At 46.3% G+C, this 19,714-nt stretch overlaps 1 protein-coding gene across 2 annotated transcripts in view; it reads right to left on the reverse strand.

Annotated features, from left to right (window-relative positions):
- Positions 1-745: 745 nt before the first annotated feature.
- ELOVL5 (ELOVL fatty acid elongase 5) overlaps positions 746-19,714 on the reverse strand; it is a 69,835-nt gene continuing 50,866 nt past the window's right edge. For both annotated transcript variants that reach the window (XM_081517389.1, XM_081517390.1), the window contains exons 4-8: positions 9,313-9,390; positions 8,375-8,546; positions 6,259-6,383; positions 3,897-4,031; positions 746-2,612 (exon numbers count right to left, since the gene is read on the reverse strand). In XM_081517389.1, the coding sequence (XP_081373515.1) occupies positions 2,469-2,612; positions 3,897-4,031; positions 6,259-6,383; positions 8,375-8,546; positions 9,313-9,390 (654 nt within the window). In that variant the 3' untranslated portion in view covers positions 746-2,468. The remainder of the gene's footprint in view (positions 2,613-3,896; positions 4,032-6,258; positions 6,384-8,374; positions 8,547-9,312; positions 9,391-19,714) is intronic.

Genomic DNA, 19,714 nt, shown 5'->3' on the forward strand with positions numbered 1-19,714 from the left:
AGGGTCAGGCCTGTACTAGGAACCGTGTGGTATGAAGTGGAGGAAGGGACGAGAGGTTGTTCATTTCCTCACTTCTATCGTGGGTATGGACGGACCCAGTAAGTCAGACTGGGGAAGGCGCTGGGGGTGGGGGTGGGGTGCGGCGTGGGGCAGGACCTGGGACGTGAAATGGTCTTTGGCAAAGAAACTGACAAGAGGTGGGCCCTTGTTACTCTAAACTGGGGATCATAGAACTATGGTCACAGGTCTTCTGTTTTGCAAATCAAGTTCTACTGGAACATAGCTAGGGCCCACCATTTACATATTATCTGTGTAATTAGCTGTGTAATAGGCTGCTTTTGAGCTCTACAAAAGGTGGTTGAGCAGTGTGGTCTGCAAAGCCTAAAACAGGTAGTAGCTGGCTCTTTCCAGAAAAAATGTGGAGACCTCTGGTCTAGATCTAGGAAAGCAATTCTAACAGCTTGGGAAGGAAGGGAGAGGGGAGGGAAGAAAAAGGAGTGGGCTCAGAGCTGGGGTCTTTAGTATGGAAACCAGGGAAGGCTTAGAGCAAGGAGCTGGGATGCAGCCACCATCATGCCTAACGATGTGGGGATCCCTCCTAATGTGAGCTGAGCCACAGTATAACCTTCCAAACTCAATTATTTACATCATTTTTTTGGGTGACTTCCTCGATGGTGAAGAAAGCAGACTTTTCTCCAGTCTTTCAGAATTAGCAGCATATTAACAATGTAAAACCAAGCACAGGTCATCAAAAATGTTTTAATGATTAATTTTAGACATTATTTAACATTGTGGGTATATCCAGATGAGCTTAAGCACACTTTGACAGCACACTATTGAATGTTATAGTTTCTGTGTTGAAATATGTAAAGACATTCTCAAACTAGTACCTAGGAAGACATACATTTACAAATATACACATTCTAGATTTGATAAGGTAAATGTAAACAGATGCCGTAACTCCTTCCAAACAGAAAACCCACAAGACTAATTAAGAGAACCCAACTGGCTCCCTATAATATGAATGTGCAAAATTAAAGCATGATAAACTGATATTTACATAAATATCAAACCATTCATTTATACATTGTCAATGACCTTCTCAGATGTGTCGCGAGTGGTTCAATGAATGTTTTTTTCCTCCAGTGGAGAAGGTATTCAGAGGCTAAATTCCAACACTTTAAAATGACACACACACAACAGTCTTTATCTGTTTGACCACTGCTTATAGGGTATGAGACATGATTTTATGATAAGCAGTCTTATTTTTAAGCAAGCATTTCTAAACAAATCTTTAGAGTCGGAGCAGGAAAAAAAAAAACCTTACAGGTGCTATTAGATTCACATTAACCAAACCATCTCGACTCAGTTCTCTCATGCTGCAGCTATCTGTTTAATTTTACCTTGAATTTTTCTAAGGTCCTTCCCACTCCACCCCTCCCCATTCATTATGGTAAGCTAGGCACATTTTCAAAGGAAGTTTGTGTCAAAACAGATAGACAGCAGTATAGAAGTCAATACAAATTTGGACCCTGGCAACCAGCCCCCCACTGCTCATCTATGGGTCTCTGTCAAATGGTTAACTATTCAGTCATGTCTCTCGACAAGTATATATCTTCTCTAAGTGGAAAGCAAAATGGGCTTTGTTTCCTGTATAAAAACACTTACACTTCTGAAATTTAAAACGGCCTACTCATCCTACACACTTCCTGAAATCTTGAAGACAAAGAATATATATTTAAGTTTCATCAAGACTGCTTTAGCTCCTCCCTCCCTTTTTATATTATTAATAGTGGCACTCAAAATAAAAAAATAAGATCTGTTAAAAAGTTAAACTGACTGTTCCACTAGATCTGAACCTGCCTGATTTAAAGCCAACATTACAAAAACTGAAGGTGCCAATTTCATACGGACAAGTCACCTGAAGTTCTGTATCACACGTTAAGTTTCATAAATCACGGTTGTTGATTTTTCTGAACGGAGCTATTAGAAATGAATAAAAACTTGAAACATACCCTAATTGAAACTAATAAACTTTGGGCCCTGCTTTCTCAATTTTAAGGCATGTGTGTTTCTCTACTGTAACAACATTATACAAATTTACAATCACATGCATGATCTACAGTAAAAAAAAAAAGTTTGGATTACAGTGTTATCAAATTGTGAATCACAATTCAGCACCTATCATGTTATAACTAATAAGGCAACAGCAGTGTCGTGTACTACAATAACACGCCCTCCACAGTCTAGCGCAGGGGTCGGTGAGAGGCCAGAAATATTAAAAAATCTTATGCCTACTTGGATAATCTGTCTATGTTTTCTAGGGGTTTGGAACTGATGGAAGAGGTCCTACGTGAGTCACACTATTGTAGGCTGACTAGTTACAGCAGCTGTTAACGAGCATTGGGCACAACTCAGATGTGCTTACAATCAGACTATGTGGTTCAGAGGCTGCCAACCCCCGGACCTCAGTCCTTCCGCTGCTTCCTCAGCTTCACATTGTTCTCCAGGGAAGAAAAGCTGCTGGTGTGGCCGTTCACGGCGGCCACAGAGCCGTTCTGGTGGTCCTTTTGGTGCTCTCTCCTCCGGGAGACCCCCTTCTTGTTGTAGGTCTGCAACACATAAGGGCAGATGGGAGCCACAGCAGGGGTGGGGGTCGGAGTGGGGCCTGGCCACATCCCTAATGCCAGGGCTAGAGCCTCTGGGGACTGGTGCTACCGTATTAAGAAGCAATGTCTGTGGTCAAGAGACCTGGAAAATGTGTTGGGTTTTTTTTTTGCCACTGGTTTCAGTCATTCTTTCATTTTCTGAGGTTCAGCCTGGGTATGTTCACTGAGTCATGGGCGGAGGTATGGATGTTATTTGACAATTAGACTGAAAATACAATTCATACTTCACTCGGCTCTGCCCTGCTGTCTCCTGCTGTCACTTACATCCTCTGCCTTCAAAACACTCTCATGGCTTCAGCAACTGTCTTGGCCCTTTACTTACAAAAGCACTCTGCCATGAATGGCAGTCAAAACAGGTGTGACTTCAGCTTCGTCGGGCCCCATCTTTTCTTTAACCTCCCTTGTAACTGTCACTGCCCTGAAGTGCAGCATGAACTACCAGCCAGGCAGGAGGAAGATGCAACTCAGAGCTGCCACCTCAGATATGTCTGGGAAAAGGTGTCTGTCTGGAGGGGGCTCAGGGAGGGGCAAGTGTGCTGGGCACCCCCTGCCCTGGCATGGAGGGGGGCGGTGCTGCTGCATGTGGTTTGGCTTTCCTGCCTCTGCTCAGGGCCTCTTGTTTTGCTCCTGTCCAGCCCCTGTGCCTGCCCGGAGCCAGGCCCTGCTCAGGGAGCAGGGACACATGAGACCCAGGGGTAATGGGACGTAGGAGAGTCAACAGTGACCACACAAGGTCAGGCTCCCCAAAGGCATCAGCCCTGAACAGACCCTTCCGTGGGCAGAAACCTACACCACATCATGCACTTGGGGATGATCCGCACCCCCAAGCCTGAGCAGCGGGGAGAGGAAGTGTAAGCAAACTGAGACAAAGGGCTGATTTCTATCCGTAGCTGGGGACTGTAATGGAAAATTCTTCAGATATTTAATTTAGCCCTGGAGTTTAGGGCAGTGGGGCTGAGAGACTGAGATTGAGACTCATCTATGCCATGTCTGCAGTGGCCCCAGGGACGTGAACGGGACAGCTCTGCTTCCCACAGGGATCCTGAGCCTCTTGTGCCAAAGCCCCAGAACTCCAAGGTCTGGCCGGACTTCAGCGCCTTCCACGTTGGCAGTGACCCCACCTGCACCCCGCTCCCACCAAGGCAGGGGCTCCTCAATAAAGGAATGAATGAGGGTCTTGGCTGCAAGGACCCCAAATTCCAACCACCACAGAAGAGTGAGATTTACCTGAATGTAGAAGTTTGTAAAGAGGGCGATCAGAGAAATCATGTATCCGATCTGGAAATACAACCAACCAAGAGGGAAGGTGCACGGCCAGATGACCCCACAGCTGGTCTGGATGATGGTCAGCACAAACTGAAGCTGGGTGGAGAGGAGACATAGCTGAATATGCGGCCATGGCCCACGGTCAAGGTGTCTGCCAAACGGGCGCTCTACCCTGCACCTCCGAGTTTGGGAATGAATACTTATTAACCTTTCTATAGGTACAGACGTCATTTCAAAATCATGAGGCATATACTAAACGTATCCCAAACCTGTTGTGAATCTGTATTTGTCTTATGTATACACTCCTCCCTTTCCAACTGCTGAAGTCACCTTCTCTAAAGCTCAGGGAATAGCCAGCAACACTTTCATTGTATTTTTGGAAGTTCTGGGAGTAGATTTACAACATACACATATCAAAATCCATATGTTGTAGACTGTAAAGTTATACAGTATTATATGTGAATTAGCTCTCAATGAAGCTGGAAGGAAGGAAAAAAGAAAACATGTAGAAAACATGTTTAAAAAACCCAACACATACACACACGCTTCAGGAATATAGTACAGGAGATGCAACAGTCCTTTTTGTTTATTCTTCATAAAGGAAGGATGGGCATGGAGTATACGTTTAGAGGGACCCAGAACCTCACTGCAGGAAGTGCAATCCCATGGGACCCTTTCCCCATCCTTATCCGTGGACCTTCTGATTTGGTGAAGGCTGGGATTGGGAGACAGACTTACTCTCTTCCTAGGATATAATGCTAATTCTATCGATTATTTCTGATGGGAACATCTTGAGAAGCAGGGAAATGGTGAGGAGGGGTTAAGATAAGGGACAGCTGCTGGACGGGCCTCTTTAAGGAGTGACAGTGGAGGACAAGGCTCTGCCCACTGGATTTCGGGCCACCTTTCAGTGTTGCTATGTAGGGAACTGTTTTTTTGTTGTTGTTGCTGTTGTTGTTTCCTTTAAGGTAAGTATTCTAGACTAAGAAGTAACTATACGTGGCGCACAGAATAAATCCAGGCAAACTGGGTGCAATCTTCTACCTCAAAGAGCAGAGGTCAACTGGAGACCAGCTCTCCAGCCTGCTCTAAATTTGGCTTCAGCAGAACCACACTACGTGCAGCAAGTCAACCCTGGCATCACTTCTCCTCACGTGTAATGAGAAGGCTGAAGAACAGTGACCCTTCCTCACAGGTGGGTGAGGGAACAAATAACAAGGACTGTCCGGCAGCCGGCAAAAAGGTGCTAATGAAACACCAAACACATAAGCAGCTCAGAAGGTCTTCTCAATTTTTTTTTTTTCCCCAGATGGTTATTTTTCAATATTGAAGAATCACAACTGACTCAGAGGTATCGGAATCAGCTCGGTTTCCTTAGAAAAGAAGGTGTTAAGAAGGCAAGACCAGGGCTAAGAGTTTAATATCTAATGTCAACAAGTCAGCTAGCCCTAGCCTATCGCCTCTGCATCCTCCTCTATAAAGTAGGGATAATAACATGAAATTGGGCTACAGGAACAATTCTTCTAAAACTGCTCACTTGACATGAGCACATGGTAAGCTTAAGGAATGTCAGCATTTGAACAGTAGTGATAATATTATTAGTCAGTTTATGAAAGAAATCACAAGGGGAGAGGAAAAGGCTGTATAGTATACTGACAACCAAAGAAAGCTTTAACAAGGAGGGTGGGAAATAACCATCAAGTGCGAACAGCTGCTGGGACATGGGCCCAGAAAGTGGGCTGTCACCTGGGGCACCGCAGTGCCATCCCTGCCACCACACAAGCTGAGAGGTCACCCAGCACCTGCATCCTTGCTGCCTAGTAACCTACTGGCACCCTGGGCTCGTCTGGCGGGCTACAGTCCATAGGGTCGCAAAAGAGTTGGACATGACTGAAGCGACTTAGCACACCCTGGCCTTGTGCTCCTCCCAGCAAATCCTGACACTCCTGGAAACACAGGTACACATATTTCACCTTGGATCTGGATTATAATTAGAAAACACAGACACACATGGATGTTCTGTGCACAAACTAAGGAGAAAGGGCTGAACTTAAGAGTCAGAGGATTAGGTTTAGTCTTTGTTCCCCAATTCAACGAGCTGCCTGCCCACCGGCGTGGTGTCTCCAGTGACTGAAATGGATGGACTTCCCCACTCTGCTCACTTCAAGGTGTTTAACTGGATCGAGAGAGAGGGAGGATGGGAGAGGCACCTCTCAGGAGCTAGTCCACAACACTGAAGCCAGGAGGACAGCAAAGGCAGCCCAGGAAGAGCTCGGTGTCCCCCAGGCGGCGAGCCCTGGTGGAAAGAGGCAGCATTACTCACCAGCTGCCCCTGCGTGATGTACTTCTTCCACCAGAGGTATGGTCTCATGGATGGGATGGATGACAGGCCATAGTACGAGTACATGAGGACGTGGATGAAGCTGTTAAGTGTGGCGCCAAAGTAAGCTGTAGGAACAGAGAGAATTGGCGAGGAGGATGCATCAATGTTCTATATGTGACAGGTAACAAAACCCAAGATTCTTTTTAAATTCAAAAATGAAAAAAAAAAAGATGTTTTTGAGGTGCTGGCAAACACTGCAGCAGCAAGCTGGCATTGCACGGGCATGTGATCAGAAATCAATTTCTATCTGGGCAGGCAGCTGTCAAGAAGCTTTAAGCCCAGGGTCAGCTACCAGGTGGGCATCCAACCAGGAGTCAGGGGTCACCCACCCGGCTCTGGCACCTAAAGGCTTTGCTGCCAGGCCTCCACCCACTCCCAGAGGATGCTGCCCAAGTGCCTCCGATATTGCATTGAAGACTTGGGGAAAGACAGCCGCAAAGGGTGGGATGCTCAAAGCTGGCAGTCTCTACACATTTGCTAAGGTCTGGGGAGGACGCTGTGGTGCAGAGGCCATATATTCTTATCAGTAACAGAGAGTCTAGAGCCCAGTTCCTTAGAGGTGAGAGACCCATTATTTACGTCACGATTTGTCATTTCCAGTAGGACCACTCAGTCTTTTTTCAGACTCTCCATCCTCTGCCCCCAGAGCTAGCAACCAAGCAAAGCAACCAGCTTTCCCCTCCCTCTGTGGTCAGGCTGGGCTATGACAGTAACTGGAGCTGTGACCTTGGACAAGTCACATCCATTCTCTGGTTGTTTCTCATCTGTCATCCTGTGGGATCTGACATTTAAAGCCTTCTTCCAGTGGGGCTTTCCAGGTAGCTTGGACAGTAAAGAATCTGCCTGCAATGCAGGAGACCTGGGTTCAATCCCTGGGCCAGGAAGATCACCCTGGGAAAGGGAATGGCTACCTGCTCCAGCATTCTTGCCTGGGAAACTCCATGGACAGAGGAACCTCGCAGGCTACAGTCCACAGGGTTACAAAGAGTTGGATAAAACTGGGTGACTAACACACTTTATAACATGGGAAGGTGCTGTTTCTATTAGAAAGTTAAGTCAGATAACCTACAGCCATGGGGGGTGAGCTCTACCAACCCTTCTACTGTCTGAGGGTTCTCCCAAAGTGGAAGGAGCTGTACTTGGAAAGCCCTTGCTGGTTCTAGATTGCTCTGACTGTGTGCATCCTGGTGGGCCAAGTTAATCAAGGGCAGTGCTACCCTGGGACAAAACACGTGAGCAGACTAAGAGGATCAAGTTTGTTGGTGATGGTTATCAGGAACTCTGACTGGGACATGTTAGCCCTCCCGGGCTGAATCTGAGTCCAGAAGCATAGGGACTCAATTTCCTGAGGGGCGGACACAGAGCCACCGCAGCCACCTCCATAGGTCCTGCTTGGCCACGCAGCCCTTCTCCAGAACCCTCTGTCACAAGCACCTCTCCAGTCCTGAAGCCCAAGAGATCCAAACATGTGTGGGCACCTGCTCTGATCTTATCAGGGTCCTGCCCTGCCACAGGGACAACTTAATCGTAGGAAACTATGGGACCCTTCCAGACCACATTTACTTCAAATGTTGGTGCTTGTCCCAGAAACTGCCCAGCTAAACACGCTTCAGGAACGTGAGCGTCACTATGTCAGAGGATGTGCAGACGCCCTGAGGTACTACAGCGAACGCTTGTTCCCTGGAGCCCACTCCTTGGCACGATTCCATCTTCCTTGTCTGTCCCTGCTGAGTCAAACACCTTCCAAATGTGTACAGGAACAAGGATGAACAAGCTGGAATAGAGAATTCTGTCCAGATTCGTTCAAGTGCCCCAGGCTGGGAATCTGGTCTTTCCCTCATCCTGCCACGTCAGCACTGGATGTGCCCCAAACCTGAGCAAGGATCTGTCAGCTTGCTGAGCGCACAGGCCACACAGACTGTCGTTAAAGGCAATCCGGACACCACAGTCAAAGGCCTGACCTAGAGACGTGCAGAAACAGCACCTTTCCTCTCAGAGCCTTAGTTTCAACTCAACCTCTCTGCTCACACCTGTCCCCAAAGACGTTCAGACTCACAGTGGCCGCAGGGGACCCAGTTCATCACGAACCACCAGATGTTGAGCATGCTGGCGTGGTGGTACACGTGCAGGACCGTGATCTGGTGGTTGTTCTTGCGGAGGATGAAGAAGAAAGTGTCCATGAACTCGATGAGCTTGGAGAAGTAGTACCACCACAGCACGCGGATGATCTAGGACGAAGGGGCCGTCAGCGTCTCCTGCCAGGTTGCGCACCCACCCTAGGACCTCCCCACCCCACTAGCCCCGCTGAAGCTAGTCTCTCTGCAGGGCCTTTGACCAGAACACCTGGGGGGTGGGGGTGGGGTGGTTGTGAAGGCAGGGCAAGCTCTATAAGGGCTGTCAACGCCCTTCACAACTCTTAACAAATCCCTGTAGGCTGCCTGTTCTCTCTGGAGCCACAGGGAGGAGGAAAACCACGAGAAAGGCACTTCCGATTTCAGGGCCTGGCGTGGAGCAGGACACAGGCAGAGCGGGACAGAAATCTGGATGTCCAGTGCTGTGTTCTGCCCAGTTAAATGCCATACAGGGGGCTCTTCATGGAGGCTCTGAGGAAATGACTGCCAGGCTGAGGGTAGACTGCAGCGTTTTATTAAAAACAAAACCCTGAAAAATACTCCGGTATGGAAGCTGGACTCTACAGATCACACTCAGAGGTGACGATTAAAGACATCACCCTGATGAACCTGTTTATGTAAACAGAGAGCAAATACTGGTAAGCGCATGCATGCTGTCTTCCCTGGAAGTTGTTAACAGGACTCACTTTTGCAGACAGGGAGATTTTAGTTCCCCTCCTACACTTTCCAGGCTGCTTAATTTCCCTTACCATGGGCACACACCACTTTCAAAATTCTTTTTAAAAAATGTCCACAGGGATTACCTGGACGGCCATCTTGTCTCTTGTACAATTTCTTTATTAAGAAAACAAAGAGCCAGTACCTTCATGTCTGCTTCTCCTCCACTGCGTGTACCCTGACAGAAGAAGTTGTACTGGCCTTCCCATACTCCCGTCACTAACTGGGGAAAAAAGGAAAAGAGAGAAAAAGCCAATCACTGATAAAATCAGAACCAGGAAACACCCTATTCAATTAGACTTCATAGTTTGAGAATCTGTGCAGACTGTGGGCTGTGCAGAGTTAAGGGTGCTCTGGGCAAGAAAACCGTGATGACAAGGGAGGGTGAACCAGGGGGAGTCCAGAAGCATAGGGACTCAATTTCCTGAGGGGCGGGCACAGAGCCACCGCAGCCACCTCCATAGGTCCTGCTTGGCCACGCAGCCCTTCTCCAGAACCCTCTGTCACAAGCACCTCTCCAGTCCTGAGGCCCAAGGGATCCAAACATGTGTGGGCACCTGCTCTGATCTTATCAGGGTCCTGCCCTGCCACAGCCTTGGGGGGAACCACTGGTTTTCTCAAACCTGAATGCATAGGCCCAGAATGAAGTTAAGGGCACGTCGAATGGCAGATGGATGGGCCTCCAGCAGGTCTGGGGTGGGGCCCAAGAATTCCTGTTTCTCGTAGGTTCCCAGGTGAACTTGAGGCTGGCCTAGAGCCCTCTTAGAGAGCCACTGCTGTCAGCTTGGGGCAACTAAGTCCAGCTTCAGCCTCTTCACTGTTTTTGGTGTCACCTGCAGATCCATGGCTCAGACCTTTGAGAACTGAGCTGTGCCCACAATGCAGAATTCATCTGCAGCAGAGTGGGCACTGCGGTGCCATAGAGAGGACCCTGACTTGGGGGGCAGAGTACAGGGTCCCCAGCTCTCCATGGGGGCTCAGCTGCCATACCAGGTCCTGTTGTGGGAGACTTAAGGACCTGCTCCAGTGGGAAGGTGTGATGTGAGCCCCTGTGCATGTCCACACTGTCTACCCACTAGGTTCCAGCCATCCAGACACCCACGAAATGTGCCTCTTTCTCCATGTAGACTGCAGCTCACCACCTCCTCCTGAAGCTTCGGCGTCGTCAAGTGTTCCTGGTGGCCCTCCCTCTGGTGGTCAAGGGGGCAGGGGAGGAGAAATTGGAGGTGGTCTACCTCATGCCTGAGCTAATCCATGGATCCCACACGAGGAACTGGCCCCTGGGCCTCCGTGTGTGGTTCCCAGCATGTTCCCCAGTCCAGCTACATGAGCATCACATGGGAACTCAAGTGACATGCAAACGCCAGGGCCCCAGCTGGACTGTCAGAACCAAAACCCCAGAGAATCTAACACTGTGGTTTATAAAGTGTGGTTCCCACCCAGCAGAAGCCTCTCCCAGGAGCACCCAGGAATTTGCTAGAAATACAGAATCTTGGGCCCAACCCTAGACCTACCAAATCAGACATTGCAGGGTGTGAAATTCCATGGTGTAAGAACAGGCTGTTTAGGTGATTTTCAATGCAACTGATATTTCAGAACCACTGGCTTTGAACAGGGTTCCCATTCCAGCTGTGTGACAGGCTCACCGGGGGAACTTTTAAATATGACTAATGCCTGGCCTCCTCCAGGCTATTATGGGGCCTTTCACAACACACTCAAGGCAAACGAGTGGGAGCCACTGGTTTCATGCTATCTGATTCCAGTAAGAAACAGTTCGCCTACCAGTGTTGTGAGAAAGACATAACTGAGACACAAGAGAACCTCAAGGTTCTCCCACAGAGCGTGACTGGGGGTTGGGGTTGCATACAGGGAACGTCAGCCGATCACAGGGGTCTGAGGACAAACAGTTCAACTTCCATCCAGTTTGACCTCAGAGATAGAAGCCAGCAGTGGGTGCAGCCACTGCACTCACACTCAACACCCTGCTTCAATCCGACTTTCCTTCTACTAACTTCCTTTCTATTATTTTTGCTTTGCATTGTCACCTTCTGCACCTGAAAAAAGCACAAGTTATGTGGCCAAAGACAAGCACAATGATTCAGAGCACATCATTTTAAAATGAAAACAATCCAGGAGTAGGGAGAAGAATTTAGCAAGTCACCTAAACTCCCCTGGCCCTTGATCATGTTTTACTCTAAGAAGAGGAGGCTGGATTAAATTATTTCCAAAGGTTCTGTTTTAATTTTTTATAGTACTATGTTAAGATTTTTCGAAAATAGGTCACATGTAATCTACACTCTACTATCTTCAAAAAACCAGACCCACAGAGAATTTATTGGAAGGTGTATTATCTTTCTGGTCTATCCCTTTCTAAAGTAATGCCAGTTAAGCATACTGCATACAGACCTATTAAAAGTCCCAGCAATCAAGAAATAAACGCCTGAGTCTAAAGTAGAGAGAGAGAGAGAGAGAGAGAGAGAGAGAGTGTGTTTGTGTGTGTGTGTGTGTGTGTGTGTGTAGCCCCCAAGCCACAATGAAGAGCTCTCCCAGCCAAAGAAATTCTAAACAACAATAATAATAAAGGTTAATTAGTGCTTGTGCTCAGTAGTGTCCGACTCTTTGCAACCCCATGGTCTGTAGCCTGCTAGGCTCCTCTGTGCATGGAATTCCCCAGGCAAGAATATTGGAGTGGGTTGCCATTTCTTCCTCCAGGGGATCTTCCTGACCCAGGGATCAAACTTGAGTCTCCTGCATTAGCAGATTCTTTACCGCTGCACCACATGGGAAGCCCCCAAAATAAAGGTAGACTTAAAAAAAAAGGAAATTTGTAGTTCTTTCATATCATCAATGCAGGAGGGGGCACTTAAATACCATAAAACAAGAAACCAATAAAACTTTATTTACAAAAACAGACAGCAGCTCTTTAGGTCTTAGTTTCCTCACTCCTCAAACAGGATAAAGACTGTCTCCTGTTCAGCCTGCCATGGGAAGTTAATGAGATGAAGTGTGGAAGGCTTATCTCACCCAACCTGGTAGACAGGATAAGCACAGTAACTGCTGGAAATGACCAGTACTTTATCCTTTTCAACTGCAATGCTCTCTGTCTCCAGCTCTCAAAATTTTCTCTATCCTTCAAAGGTCAGCTAAAATTCTATTTTCTTCATGACTGCTCCCTTGAGCACTCCAGCTCAAGCCCGGTCTCCGCCTCTGGGCCTATCCTACCATGACTTACATCTATCTCCTCATGTGATCTTTAAGCCCAGTGTCACTGGCTCGGTCTTAAGCTCTGCTGTCTTAAGCTCTCAGAGGCGGTGGCTGCAGCTCCCTCATCCACACACTCTAGCACAGGGGGGACTCATACATAGGAGATGCTGAACAAATATCTGCTCAACTAACCACAGAGCTCAAGGTGCTGCTTCTTGTCCCTCACGTCTAGACCTGACGCTTTATTTGCAAGAAAAAAAAAAAGTCTTCCGTTCACAAGATGAACATCAGTCCTCATCAAATGTCCTACTGGGGACATGGAAAGTTTTAATTCTTGAATATCCTTGGCTTCAGAAGAGAGAGGATAAAAAAAAGGAGGGGGACCAGGGGGCAGGATAACTTAACACATGAGGATTGAGCACTGCAGTTCGAGTTGATTTATCTAAGCCTCTCTGCCACCTTTTGTAAAAGTGGCCGGTATCAGGACCCTGGTCTCTCTGTTCCCATCAGAGGAAAACAGTGTGTCTGAGTAACAGCCCAGAGGGTCTCAGAGTCAAGGCCCGGCCTCCCCTCCAGCCTGTGAGGAGTGCTTCAGAGGACACCAGGCTTCCTCCCAAGAGCCGCTCTGGTCTGTCCCTGAATGTTCAGCACACTGCAGCCTGGGGGAGGACCAGGGGGCGGGGCCAGCGGTGAGGTACCGGAAGTGAGGGCAGCAGGGCTCAACCTTGACTTCTGAGAATCACCTTGAGAGGGCAGGGCTGTGCTCCAATAGAAAAGCAGGCCACAGCGAGCAGCTGGCCACCACCGTCGCCGCCCTTGATCCCACCAGCCACTCCAAGAGCAACCAAGGCAGCACCAGGTACCCAACATCTGGCTTTTCCCAAGTAACCAAGACACACAAAGCACCACTCCCCTTCTCTGGAGTAAAGCAAACTTCTATTAGGCCAGGAGCATGTGCAGAGCTATAATTAAAGCCCAGCTAGAAGATTTCCCCTCTCCTTACGAGACAAATTCAATAAGCAAATGGTTTCATGCATCTTTTCAAAGAAGAAAACTGAGGGGAACATCACCGCTGGGTCTGGATGATGCAGTTCATGGACTGAACCATCTTGAGTTGATTTTTCAGGTGAGAGATGACTTTTCTCATCTAATACCACAATTTAACCACAAACGGGGTACATACCCTGTAGTACGATAACCACTTCCATGGCACTTACTGAAATGTTATCACAGCATCTCAAGAAAACAAGGTCATCTGAAATACTTTCAGGAGAAAAATGTCATCCTGTGTGGCCCTCATCAGTCACTCACCTGACATCCCAAGATCTCAGAGCAACAAGATGATCCCTTTTGAAAAGGGGCTAATGGTTTTAGTGATGAGAGTTTGATGAGCTGTGTAGTTATATCCATCTAAGCAGAAATGGAATGAAAAGTAACGAGCACAGACACTAACCATGCTGAAATTCAACCATCCCAGGACCCGAGGGACTTTGCTAAAATGAGCAACACCGCCGACAGTGTGTGAGGCTGACGTCTTCACAGATTTGACTGTCCCTGTGGGTGTGTACAAGTGTGTACTTTTTAGACCTGGAACAAGTTCATGTTTTTACTAAGGAAACAGATGAGTAGCGACGTGTGTGGTCCGAAGTCACACAGCTTCCGATGGCACTGGTGAGACCAGCACCCGAGAAATCCAGACTCTGGGTTTAAATGTAATCTCCAACAGCACTTCCAAGCTCCTCTGACCTTCTTTGTCTGTTCTGAGTCCTTAATAAGAACACAATGGAGATACTCTAACCATGAAGAATTTTACAGAAAAGCAGACCTTTCACGGGATCTTTACCTTCAGCAGACGTTTGGTTTAAAATGAACCATAAGACCTAGAGACTGTCACACTGAGTAAACTGAGTGAGACAGAAGGAGAAATATCGTATGACATCCCTTACATGTGGAATCTAAAAAGAAATGATACAAATCAACTTAGAATACAGAAAGAGACTCACAGACTTAGAGAATGAATTTATGGTTGCCGGTGGGGGGAAGGATGTGGGGGAAGAGATAGTCATGGAGTTTGGGATAGACATGTACACACTGCTATATTTAAAATGGATAACCACAATGACCTCCTGTATTACAGCACATGGACCTCTGCTCAATGTTATGTGGCAGCCTAGATGGAAGGGGAGTTTGGGGAAGAATGGATGCATGTATATGGATGGTTGAGTCCCTCTGCTGTTCACCTGAAACTATCACAACATTGTTAATCAACTATACCCCAACGCAAAAAGTCTAAAAAATTTTAAAAAATAAAATAAACCTTCAGCTACTCCCAAATGAAAAGTACCTTTTCTCTAGGGTTTAGCTGGTCAATCTTGGCAGTGCTATTATGGAACAGGGTCAAGTCAAAGCATGTGGGTTTGAATTTCACATCTCTCCTGCCCAGAGCAGAAGGATGCCCATTAAGATAATTTCATACCCGTGACCTCCAAATGTGCTTTTTTCCACTTAGGACCAGGAACACCCCTGGGTTACAGCTGACTGCAATATTCTTGGTTACGTCATAAGGACAGGCTCTGTGCACTAGAGGAGGCTTCAGAACAAAGCACAAAGAAACAGCTTGTCCTCAGACTAGCCTGACACAGGTATGTCTGGCATTCTTCCCTCAGCCTCGGGCCCTGTTCTCTTTTGCTGGCAGTTTGTCTCTCTCACTGTTCAGTCTCCTGAGTGGTGGTTTCCAGTAGACTGCTTCCACACGTCCCACAAAAAACACTCATTTTGTAGTTTATGGGGCTGCTGGTGGCTGGGAGAGAAAACCCAAGCTGAGACAGTGTTCTGAGAAGGTGATGCACAAGGGCCTGAATCTCAGACTCGAATCCCAGGTCCACCCAGGACTTTGCCTCTGCAGGATGGGGTCAGTAACCATGTGACGAACACTGAGTAGGTGGGACCAGTACCAGGCACAAGGCAGGTACTGTATATGTTTTTGCTGTGATTCCAGACAAGTGTCTGCTCTTCCTGCCCCAATACTTGAAGGCTCGTGACTAGGTCTGCTACTGCTGTATACAGAAGCACCAGCAGAATCCTCTGTGTAATTTAAAGAGAGATCTCCAGCTTACTTACTGACTCCTGTTTTCCAAACTGAGTCTGCTTTAGCTGAGCATTTGTAGACTGGTACCTTGTTATACCAGGCTTCCCTGGTGGGTCAGCAGTAAAGAATCTGCCTGCAATGCAGGCGATGCAGGTTCGATCCCTGGGTCAGGAAGATCCCTTGGAGAAGGAAATGGCAACCCACTCCAGGATTCATGGAAATCCCATGGACAGAGGAGCCTGCCGGGCTACAGTCCATGGGGTCGCAGAGAGTTGGATATGATTCGGCGACTGAACCACCCACCACCACCTTGTCAACACCAGCTGCAAGGCAGGGTTACCAAGGTCTGCAGGTCAGTTAAGAAGAGTCTAGCCTAGCTCTGGACCAATGCCAAAGCTTTGTCTCTACTGAAAGGCCTTCCCTCCCCGTCCCCTGGGTGTGTGGCTCAGGCAGAGGCTGTCTGGGTTGCACCCTTCTCTCCAAGTGCCCACTGCAGGCGTTCTCTAGGGCAGTGCCAGGTGAATGGATGGGCAAGTAAATGAGGCGATGCTTCCCCTCGAGAGAGGCTTCTTTCTGAGCAAGGAACTTCAGTTGTCAGGGAACTGTGAGTGAGAAGTGTTTGAGGCAACAGTCAGGCCTTTCTTGTAAGTATTAACCTCACCAACATTTCAGCCTCTCTATACCTCTGTTCAAAAGCAAAAGCAGAAGAGTACTAAATGTCTTTTTCAAAATATTTTTGTAAACAAAATCATTTTTAAATAAAAGGCAATAATTACTTGCCAGGTCTTTTAAGTGTTTTTCCAAATCTGGTTTTCCCCACAATAACCTATCTATTTTAGGAAAGCCTGAAGGGAAAGAAAAACAAGGCTGTTTAGAATATAATGTTTCCAGGGCAACTGCTCTGCAGCTCTGTTGAGGACCTTCAAAGCCAGAGGTGGGGAGGCAATGCTGCCAGGTGCCCGGGGAGATGTGTCGACAGCACCGACTCCACAATTACAGAGACATTGGAAAATAAAACACCTGTCCCATCAAATGCTCGATGTCTTTCATCTTCTCTATAAAGAAGTCCTGGACGTTTTGATGAGAAGATTCAAATTAAAAAACGACTTCTGTTCTCGAAGTGCAGCCAACTGGACTAAAGCACAACCATCACCCCCACTGTTAACACAATGCACAAACGCTACAGGGACCAGCAGAAGAGCTCCAACACCTGATGCCCGACAGTAACGGGAGTATAGTGTTAGCTGCTCAGTCGTGTCTGACTCTTTGCGACCCCGTGGACTACAGCCCGCCAGGCTCCTCTGTCCATGGAATTCTCCAGTCAGGAATACTGGAGTGTGTACCCATTCCCTTCTCCAGGGGATCTTTCCAATTCAAGGATCGAACCTGTGTCTCCCACATTGCAGGCAGATTCTTTACCGTCTGAGCCACCAGGGAAGCCCTGATATAAGGTGCTTCTTCCCTAAGAACTCAGAAAAGAGGAAGTGAGCTTATATTCAAGTCCTTTTAAAAAAATCTCTCTTCTTTGGGGCAGATACATTTACCTGAGATGACTCCACCGATACCAGCTTCAGATGCTTACACAGGACACCCAAACCGTCTAGTTTTTGTTTTTAAAAAGAAGGTTAACATAGATATAATAATTATCCCAGAGATATGACCTCACAGATACAGCTTAAAGAACACTTTTTAAAGACTATTTTAAAAAGCAACACAGCAAATGGTTAAGTTTGAGACCCAGTCATCTCCAACCACGGATGAAAAAAAAAAAGTTTTCAGGTTATGGAGTGGAAAAAAGACCAAGCAGTGACTTTTTAGAAATATAAGATGCATAGTAACTGAAGCTGGAAATGGATGAAATAGCAGATTAGACACGACTGAGAGTACAAGTGAATTAGAGGAATGCAGAAGAGAAAGAAAGATGCAAAAAACTCGAGAGAGCGTACGCAGGTATGAGAATGTCCAGCACACATCTAACAGGAGCTCCAGACGGAGCTGATGGAGGAGGAGGAGGAAGTATGGAGAAGATAATGCCTGAGGACTTTCCAGAAGTAAGAAATATATGAATCCTTGGCTTGGATGCATACAATCCTGAGACAAGTTAAGAGTGAACTACTATTTAGGCACATTTTGTTTTTATTCTTAAACACAAGTTTAGAAACATCTTGAAAGAAAAAGGTTACCTACAAAACAAACAAAAATGGGACTGCGGCAGACTTCTCTGGAATAAATCTGCAACGTGCTGGGGGAAAATAACTGCTAATTTAGAATTCTATGCCCTGCTAAAATATGTTCAAGCATACACATATGTACATGATACTCAGGGACTAAGAGTTAACCTTTCACAGAAAAAGAACTACTTTAGAAGAAAACTGAAGCTCAAAGCAAAGAATGGGTTTCACAGATGAACAGTGTACAAAAAAAAAAAATCAGTAAACACGGACTGTAATGATGACTGTTTAGGGTCTCAGAAAGAGGCGGAATGAAACCCTGACAACAATATCATGGATGATGAGGGCTCAAAGCCCAAATCATCTATGATCCTTGCATTGTTCAGGAGCAGAAACAGCAATTCACTTTAGAACTTATTAAGTCAAAGCTGCATGTTGAAAACTTACACGTAACTACTAAACAATGTAATAAGTAACTTTCAAATCAGCAAAATGAAAAAAAGTTCAACAGAAAGCAGGGAAGAAAGCAAAAGAGCAAAGAAAACTTACACACAAAAGGTGATAGAAATCATTCTAAAATAATAATGAGCATACTAAGTGAAAATGGATTAAAATTTCCCCAGTAAAAGTGTCAAGATTCAATCATTAACTCCTAACTGTATGCTTGGCGAAAATCACTCACTCACTCACATCAGCACAAGGGACACGTCCAAGAACATTCAATGCAGCATTGTTTTTTGTTTTGGGGGAGGTTTCTGATTGGAGAGGAAAAAAAGTATTTTTAAATTTCTTCTTAACTGCAAAAGCCCTTTACCTCAAATGCCAACATATACATTTATTTCTAGCTAGTAAAGCACACGAGAACTGCAGCCTAGGAGAATAAATAGGAAAATAACAAAACTCTGCTTATGTAGTATATCAAAAAAAATACAAAATGCAAAACAAGAATGAAGTTTCTGTGAAGGAGAAAGATAGTGTTGGGAGATAATTCTTCAAAGGATCTCAACTCAACATTGTTAAATTGAAAACAACCTACATGTCCACCCAAAGAAAAATGGATCAAATGACTTAATAAATTCTAACAGTTAAATGAAGACCTACAAGACCTTTTAGAACTAACACCGAAAAAAGATGTCCTTTTCATTATAGGGGACTGGAATGCAAAAGTAGGAAGTCAGTTAACACCTGGCGTAACAGGCAAATTTGGCCTTGGAGTACAGAATGAAGCAGGGCAAAGGCTAATAGAGTTTTGCCACGAGAACGCACTGGTCATAGCAAACACCCTCTTCCAACAACACAAGAGAAGACTCTACACGTGGACATCACCAGATGGTCAACACCGAAATCAGATTGATTATATTCTTTGCAGCCAAAGATGGAGAAGCTCTATACAGTCAGCAAAAACAAGACCGGGAGCAGACTGTGGCTCAGATCATGAACTCCTTATTGCCAAATTCAGACTTAAATTGAAGAAAGTAGGAAAAACCACTAGACCATTCAGGTATGACCTAAATCAAATCCCTTATGATTATACAGTGGAAGTGACAAATAGATTTAAGGGACTAGATCTGATAGACAGAGTGCCTGATGAACTATGGAGAGAGGTTTGTGACACTGTAGAGGAGACAGGGATCAAGACCATCTCTGTGGAAAAGAAAAGCAAAAAAGCAAAATGGCTGTCTGAGGAGGCCTTACACATAGCTGAGAAAAGAAGAGGAGTGAAAAGCAAAGGAGAAAAGGAAAGATATTCTCATCTGAATGCAGAGTTCCAAAGAATAGCAAGGAGAGATAAGAAAGCCTTCCTCAGCGATCAGTGCAAAGAAATAGAGGAAAACAACAGATTGGGAAAGACTAGAGATCTCTTCAAGAAAATTAGAGATACCAAGGGAACATTTCATGCAAAGATGGGCTTGATAAAGGACAGAAATGGTATGGACCTAACAGAAGCAGAAGATATTAAGAAGAGGTGGCAAGAATACACAGAAGAACTGTACAAAAAAGATCTTCACGACCCAGATAATCACGATGGTGTGATCACTCGCCTAGAGCCAGACATCCTGGAATGTGAAGTCAAGTGGGCCTTA

The sequence above is a fragment of the Giraffa tippelskirchi genome, chromosome 8, assembly GCF_054371585.1.
Source record: "Giraffa tippelskirchi isolate mGirTip1 chromosome 8, T2T-mGirTip1v1.2.pri, whole genome shotgun sequence".
Taxonomy (NCBI): domain Eukaryota; kingdom Metazoa; phylum Chordata; class Mammalia; order Artiodactyla; family Giraffidae; genus Giraffa; species Giraffa tippelskirchi.